The sequence below is a fragment of the Gekko japonicus genome, unplaced genomic scaffold (assembly GCF_001447785.1).
Source record: "Gekko japonicus isolate JY-2015 unplaced genomic scaffold, Gekko_japonicus_V1.1 scaffold1101, whole genome shotgun sequence".
NCBI lineage: Eukaryota > Metazoa > Chordata > Lepidosauria > Squamata > Gekkonidae > Gekko > Gekko japonicus.
In genome coordinates, this window is record NW_015168680.1 from 498291 (window position 1) to 506284 (window position 7994).

At 46.3% G+C, this 7994-nt stretch overlaps 1 protein-coding gene across 1 annotated transcript; it reads left to right on the forward strand.

The window, feature by feature from the left end:
* The first annotated feature begins 5453 nt into the window (after positions 1-5453).
* LOC107113982 (chromosome unknown open reading frame, human C11orf87) lies at positions 5454-7323 on the forward strand. The gene is made up of 2 exons (XM_015415397.1): positions 5454-5550; positions 6390-7323. The coding sequence occupies exon 2, from the start codon at positions 6583-6585 to the stop codon at positions 7042-7044; it is 462 nt and encodes a 153-aa protein (XP_015270883.1). The 5' UTR covers positions 5454-5550; positions 6390-6582; the 3' UTR covers positions 7045-7323.
* The last annotated feature ends 671 nt before the right edge of the window (positions 7324-7994 follow it).

Consider the following 7994-nt stretch of genomic DNA (forward strand, 5'->3'; position numbering starts at 1 on the left):
AATTAAAAAGTTTATTTGTGTGCTTACCAATACAGGATGATGATAATGATAATAATAATAGGATTTGTCAATCCATCTGTTTGTCTGTGGCATGCGTAACTCATCAGAAAATGAAGCTAGGAGTCTCAAAATTGACCACTGGCTTCACAGTGGTTGCAGAAGTTGCAGTTCCAAACATGAAGGGCATTGGAGCATCCTGGCCCACATAATCTCCAAACTCCCACACAAATACACCCTTTTTGCACTGGAAGCTATGGTTGTCTCTGGCAGGCATAACTCATCAGAAGATAAAGCTAGGCATCTGAAAATTGGCCACTGAGGTCAGGATGTTGATGAAGGTTGTAGAGCCAAAAATTAAGTGAACTAGGAAATCATGGCCCCATTTATCTCCAGAAGCCCCCCAAACAAACCTCTGGAAGCTAAGGCTATCTGTAGCAGGCACAACTCATCAGAAAATAAAGCTATGGGTTTCAAAATGGGTCACCAGCTTAAGGATGATTGTGAAATTTGCAATGCCAAAAATGAAGGGAGTCAGAACTTTCTGGCTCAAGTCATATCCAGAAACCCCTACTTCCCCATACTATTTGCAATGGATGATAAGGCTGTCTGCTTGTGGCAGGTACAAAATTAAGCTGAAAATAAAGCTGAGAGTCTCAAAATTGGCTACCAGTTTCAGCTCATGGGAGCTGCAGTGCCAAAAATGATGAGAATTGGAACAGCCTGGCCCAGGTTATCGTAACTGTAAGCCACTTGCCTAACCTACCTCCCAGGGTTGTTGTGAGAATGAAACGGAGGAGAGAAGAACAATGCCAGTTGCTTTGGCTCCCCATTGGGGAGAAAGGCAGGGTTTGACAATCGTTATAAATCCAATGTTGGCTACAGTTCACAAAAAAAGGATGATTGCTCTTGTCATTGCTTCATGAGGCAATTGTGGCAGCCCTTTTGGCAGGAGGCAGAACTGTTGATTCTGCATTTGAATTACGATTAAAGACTATGAGTGCAACAGCTCACAAGGTTGGTGAGAGGAGTGAGCGGGCTTACCTCTGGTATTTTAATATATTTTTATTTACAACAATTAAAAAAGAATAAAAAAGAGAAGGCGCCCCAAAAATATAATTAACAAGGCTACTTGCCTTTTACTCAGGGTGAAGCTGAGAAAAAAAATACTTGCCTTGTACACAAGGCAATTGCTTTGTGGTACTAGAAGAGGAGAGGAAGGTTGTGCAGAAAACTGGGGCTACGTAATGTATTATCGGAAGCTAAATCCAGACAAGGTAAAGGAAATGCTGATGGGATAAAATTGTTCTAGACAGCTTAACTATCTCAGTGTTTAATGAATAAAATTGTCTGACTGTTATGATATTGTTCAAATTGCTGGCTATTAATTATTAAGTTCTATACAGGCTAGAACTCTCATTATCTTCAACACCACTTGTCCTAGTACACGCCTGTGTGGCAACTTTGCTCCTCAGACCAAGGCTTTGCTTCAGGTACCAACTTGTAGACAGGCAAGGATGTCCTGTGCTTGTGCTAGACCAGGCCTCCCCCACAAGTCTTTTTGATCCTGTGGGCACCTTTGGAATTCTGACACAGGGTGGTGGGTGCAACCCACTGGAGATGGAGCCAACCACAAAATGACCACCATGGGAGGCAGAGTCGCACACATTTATTTATTTATTTATTATATTTATACCCCTCCCTCCCTGCCATGGCCGGCTCAGGGCGGCTTACAACAACATAAAAACTACAATGCATAAAATAACAATCTTTTAATAACAATATTAAAAGGTGCTAACAATAATAATCCAGTTTCCAATAACAGATATCAATTTAACATTATGTCTAAGATGGCGCTCAACTTCCAGAGGAGGCCCAAGTGCAGGGGACTAGAGGAGTAATTTTTAAAAATACACTGAGCAAGAAGAGTGAGAGAAAGAATAAAACCAACACCGTAGGAGCAGCTGCTGCCGAAATGTTATTTTAATCAGCACAGCCAATCAGATCTCTAGTGCCCAATCACAAGCCCTGCTAGTCAGGAGACACACCTGACCCCACCCATTTTCTAAAAAAAACTTGGTGGACCTCAGGAAAGGTGTCAGAGAGCACCAAGTTGCCCGTGGGTGCTATGTTGGGGAACCCTGTGCTAGACTGTTTTCTGTTGTGATGTTACTATTATGGAATGGCCTTCCTGAGAATGTCAGCAAGGTCCTTATGTTGTTAGTGTTGTAGTCATAGTTTCCTCTAAGCTGTGCTAGGGGGTGCTGGTGCACAAAATTTTAACAGGCAGCTCAGGGATTTCTGCCTCAGCTCACAACCTCCATTGGAAACAATGAAGGATGGGGGCACCTCCTTCTAGGGCCCATAGAATTGGACCCCCTGGTCCAATCTTTTTGAAACTTGGGGAGATTTTTCAGTAGAGGCACCAGCAGCTATGATTTGTAAGCTGCCTTGAGTCACAAGGAAAAGTGGGATATAAATATTTGAATAAATAAGTACTTTGGGCAGGTTGATAACAGTTTGGTGTAGTGGTTAAGTGCGTGGACTCTAATCTGGGAGAACCGGGTTTGATTCCCCACTCCTCCACTTGCACCTGCTGATGTGACCTTGGGTCAGCCACAAGCTCTGGCACAGCTGTCCTTGAAAAAGAGCAGTTTGTGTCAGAGTTCTCTCAGCCCCACCCACCTCACAGGGTGTCTGTTGTGGGGAGGGGAAGGGAAAGGAGTTTGTAAGCTGCTCTGAGACTCCAAGTGAAGGGTGGGGTATAAATCCAATCTCTTCTTCTTCTTAAGCAACTTCCTGTTTGTTAGGTTAGGCAGGGTTCTGACAGTGATAATCACTGAGTGATTGTTCCTCCTCTATTATACTTGACCTGTAATGCTAGTTGTCATATGATCATATTTCACTAAAAAAAAAAGTAGACTGCAGGAGGGCCCCCCCACCCCCCAAAGTGCTGGTATGTTTTCTAAGGCTCAGCACAGGGTAACGGTCCAAGGCCAGATCTACCAGCATAGTGGACTGAGGTGGGAAGATCTCTTCTCCAGAGGCCAGGTCTACCAATACAGTGGAAAGGGGTGGGTGAAAATTGACTTGATTCTGTTTTCTCTTATAATGTTTAAATTATTCTTAAAATATAGTTTTAAATATAATTTAAAATAATTTATTCTGAGATTTTAAAAATGCTATAAATAAATCCAAGTTTAGTTGTAGGGAATTACATATGGCACCAGGTACATTCTTCTGTACTAGTTATACTGAGGCATTATTATGTTCAAATTAGAAAAAAGCATAACTTGTGAGTGGGGATAATGTGCATTAGCTGAAGTATCCCAAGTGATAATTAAAGCACTTTAAAATGCTTGTGTGATTTTGGCCTAGATCTCTATTCATTGTGAATGATCTTTTGGAAACTGCCCACATGAGAAATGAGTTCAGTTAGGACATTAATTGATTAATCACTGCTCTGCACACAATGAAATCATTTTCTAGGCTAAAAGGTAGCTGAACAAAGGAAGTGTGTATTAGAGTGTCAGTGGACAATGAAGGTATTATTATTGTTCTGATGTTTATAAAGAGGTAGCAGGAGTTTAGGGGAAGCACAATGTGTATATGGAGACGTGTGTATTAGGGTTACCACACCCTATAGCTGTTTTAGGAAGGGAGGGAGTGGAAGTGGGGTTAGCAAGTGATCAGATTTTTTAAATGTGAAGACCAAAATTTATTTAGTAAAGCTGGAGATTTGTCTGTGTAAATGTTTGTAGCAGCATTTTTATTTAATCATATTGTATAACTTAAGTAACCATGCATATATATGTCCTAATGCATGATTTTTGTGATGGAAATAGGGTGGCTGAAGAGACTTTAAAAAAGAGGAGATAGTAGTAGCATAACAATGCAGAAGAACTTCTAACACATTTGCTTTCCTGTGTAGCTCCTCTATCTTAACCCAAAAGTCCACTGGACATTGTTTCTTGACTCCATTCTTGACTTTTAAAAACTGGAAACTGGCATTAAAAAAATCAAATGAATATTTATTTCCCTTAATGTAGTCCCAAATGTATTATGTCATTGATTTTGCTCAATGTTGTACACCGCCCTGAGCCCTTTGGGTCAGAGTGGTTTATAAATAAATAAAAAAATTAAAAAATAAATAATATGGGGTAGCGCTTCAGTTTCCCCACATAAAGTAGCCCCTGACTGGTATGTTCCATTTTAGAAACTGAACTTTGGAGTCTTATGTGGGTTTGCAAGTTTAGCGTTGTGTACAGTGAAAATAAATTTGGCTGAGGTGAGTACGGGTTGGGGATGGACATTATAGTAAGGTGCGAGGCAACTGGAAACTTTTCAGGGGTGGTACATTGGCTATGGAATGCCCTCTCCATAGCAAATAACCTAGCACATATATCTTAAGCTGTAGGTGTATTTACTGACTATAGACTAGCATTTCCATGTGCCCAGGTGTTCTCTTATATATATGTAAAAAACACCCCATTTTAATGCTTAGAAAGTTGTAATTCTTGGCCTTTGTCTTATCCTTAGAATTTTTTTAATTGCTTGAACTACATTTTTGTAAATTACCATATTATCTGGCTATTTTAACTTTGCTGCTTATGAGTTTAATATTAGTAATATTATGCAATTGGTTTTATGTTTTTATTCAGATTTCTTCCAAGTTTTGTAAGCCACTTTGAAAATTTGGGGAGAAGGTGGGTAATAAATACCCCCAAATTAATAAAATGCATGGCACTTTGTACAGATTTAGGCTTTTTGATTGAGATGATGAGGGAAAGGATAGGGATGACATGAGACTGTTGTGGATGAGAGAACTGAACAGTTAGGCTTATTTGATCGACATGATAAGAAATTGGGTGGGTGGGAAACTGCAGAGTAAGTGGAAATTTTGCCTGCAGCGATTGGGAGATAGGTCGAGATCCCACAGATCAGTGGGGCTTCTTAGTGGATGAAGGAACTGAGGCTTGCTTCAATCGATGTGATCAAGGAATAGGTAGAGGTGGCAGAAAGTGGTGTTTTTGTTTGTTTGTCTTTTCTCCACTCGATGAAGGAATCAAACTGTTAGGCTTCTTCGGCAGTGAGGAGGACTGGATAGGGAGAGTGGAATAAGTGGGGATTTCTCCTCGGAGAGCATTTCGAGGCCGGTGTGGCTGAGAGGCTCAGCGAATGGGCAGGCGGTTGGGGGCGCCCGTGCCAAGCGCCGCGGCAGCCCCGGCTTGGGCGGTGGGGGAAGAAAGCCCGCGCGATCGAGGCCGCCCGGCCGTCAGCCAAGCGCGGCTGCCGAGGAGGAGGCGCCGCCAGGGAGCGGCGGGAAACGAGGCGCGGGCAGGCGGACGGGCGGGCAGGCGGGCAAGCCGGCCGGCAGGGGGACGAGCTCCGTGACGTCACCGCCCGGGCTGACTATAGGCTACGCGCTGAGCTCCCCGAAGCGGCGGCGGCTCCGGCTCTGGCTCTGCCCGCTTCAGTCCGCGCTTTCCGCAGCCTGTGCGAGCGCGGCGGCAGCAGCAGGAGCAGCAGCTGGGGGCTCCCTCGGCAGCCCAGGTAAGGGGGAGAGGGGGGATCCTTCCCGCTGCCGCCTGACCTCCTCTTCGCCCAGGCTTGCGCCTCGCCTCCGGGGGGCAGCCTCGCCCGCCACAGCCCCGAAGCCACGCGGGGTCCCCCCTCCTCGGGCAGCCGGGGCGGGGACAGGGGCGCCGCCGGAGGTTGCCCGGGGGAAACCCCTAGGAGGGCTGCAGCCCGCGGAAGTCCAAAATTTGTCCGGCGCTGGAACTCGGGGAGGGGGAAACGGGTCGAGGCGAGCGAGCGAGCTGCTGAGTAATCCGAGGCGGCGGGGCTGCCAAACCAGTCCTGGCGCTCCGCTCCCCCCCCGCCCCGGAGGCAGCGGAGGCGCGGCTGCTGGACTTCGCTGGGGGTTGGCCAGGCCAGGAGGGACGAAGCACCTGGCTCCCCATCCGGAGCGAGCTCTTTCCCCTGGACCTCGGGGACAGCGAGGATGATGGGTGGGATGCGGCCGGCCGGCCAGGGCGCCGCCGTGCCTTTCGCTTCCCCCTCCTCCCGTGCAATCCTGTGCAGAGTTGGATTCCGACCGAAAGCGGCGGGATCGATGGGTTTCGACCGGAGCAACTCTGCATAGGGTTGCAGTGCCAGCCGCTTTGTCTCCAGCGGGGTCCTCCGTCTCGTTATTCCGGGTACGGAACAATCCCTGATTCCTGGTGTGGAACAGAGTGCAAATCCCTAGTTTGGGGGTGAATGGGTGGCTAGAAGGAGGGCAGATGGAGGGGGGTTAGGGGGTGAAGCAGCCGAGGGGGTTACGTTGGGCTGTGTCTTGCATCCTTTTGCAACAATTGGAGCTGTGATACACTCATCCCTCCTTTTTGCAGGCTGGATCTTCGTTTCCTCTTAGGAGAAAAAAAACGAGGGAGGGAGGGAGCCTGGAGCACTGCGTGAAGGTGAGGCATCCCCCGCCCCCCTACTCCGGCGAATACAAAAATTGCCACCGGCCCAGTTTCAAGTGTTCTGCCACGAAAGGAAGACGATCCTCCTCCTTTTTTAAAAAAACAAAAAGCCTCCTCAATGAGTGCCAAGCTTTCCAAGGAGTTGAGGCTCTCCCTGCCGCCGTGCCTCTTGAACAGGACATCTGGCTCTCCAAATGCCAGCAGCACCTGCATCACGCAAGTGGGCCAGCTCTTCCACTCTTTCTCCTCCACGGTCGTTCTGATTGTCTTGATCACCCTCATCCTTTGCCTCATCCTGCTCTCTCTCATTACTTTCCACGTCCACAAGAGGAAGATGAAGAAGCGGAAAATGGAAAGAGCTCAGGAGGAGTATGAACGGGACCACTGCAGCGCCACCAGCAACGAGTCGGGGAATCCGTGTGAAATACCCCAAGGAAGAGAATCATCCGGCCTTGGAAGAACCGGCCAGGATTCTAATAGCCAGTGTACTTCTGCCATGGAACCCCAGAACCCCCATCCGGCAAGATCCTGTTTGGACACAGATGCTCCAGGGCTCTTGCAAACAGTGGTATTGTCTTGATTTCCTTGATTTTATTATTTTTTTGTGTGTGGAGACCTCACCAAAAGACACTTGTTTGGTGTTTGTACATACCTGAGTGATTATTATAATCCTGATGAAGAAAATTATTATTATTACTATTACTATGATTGATAATGAAAGAACGAGCCAGCCAGAATTCAAGCGCATGACAAATTCTATTGCGTTTCTTCTTGACTTTTGCAAAGGGAAGGATGCATCTCTTCATTTATGTATTTTCCCCCCCTTTCAAGAGAAGACGAGAAAAAGCAAAGCTGCACAGTTGCTACCAAATATAAAGTCATCTGAACTACAAGAGATGGTGTGGGCAGTAACAGTTGTGATGTACATACATAAAAGATCTCGAATATGTATAAAAACAGCATATCTGCTTCCCCACTCTTCTGTGATGGGGATTATACTTCATTGTAATAGTATTTAAAGGACCATTTTTTTTAAAAAAAAGATCAATACCAAGAATGAAAGGGGGGATGAAAAGCTGAATGGGGGTGGGGGGGGATAACAGAAAGACAGAGACTGATTCTGAACATGTGTTTGGGGTTCAGAAGCACTGGCTAGGGGGGGCTGGCTTTTCTGCTCCATTTGCTATGATGAAGAGCAAGATGACCCTTCTTGTAAGGATTCTTGGGTTAGAAGCTGTGCCCACTTCCTCCTTTTCTTCCCTAACACCTTCATGCTCTCCTGGTTAAGAAACTGTTCTCCCCCCCCCCCGACACATTTGCCCCCAGTTAGAGCCAAGTAAGTAACAAATTACCTCCCCGCTGCCCAATGCTGCTCCTCCCTTTTTAATTTATCTCCTTCTCTCTCTGCAGTATTACCTACCCTGAGCCCTGCAAAGCTGCGAACACTGAACAGTCTAGCTATGCTTCTGTATCTCTATCTATGGGAGGGGGTGGGGTTGTTGCTCCACAGGAATGTTTTGGGTTGTATCT

Coding starts and splice junctions, on each gene's coding strand:
- LOC107113982 (XM_015415397.1), top strand. CDS start 6,583: ATGAGTGCCAAGCTTTCCAAGGAGTTGAGGCTCTCCCTGCCGCCGTGC.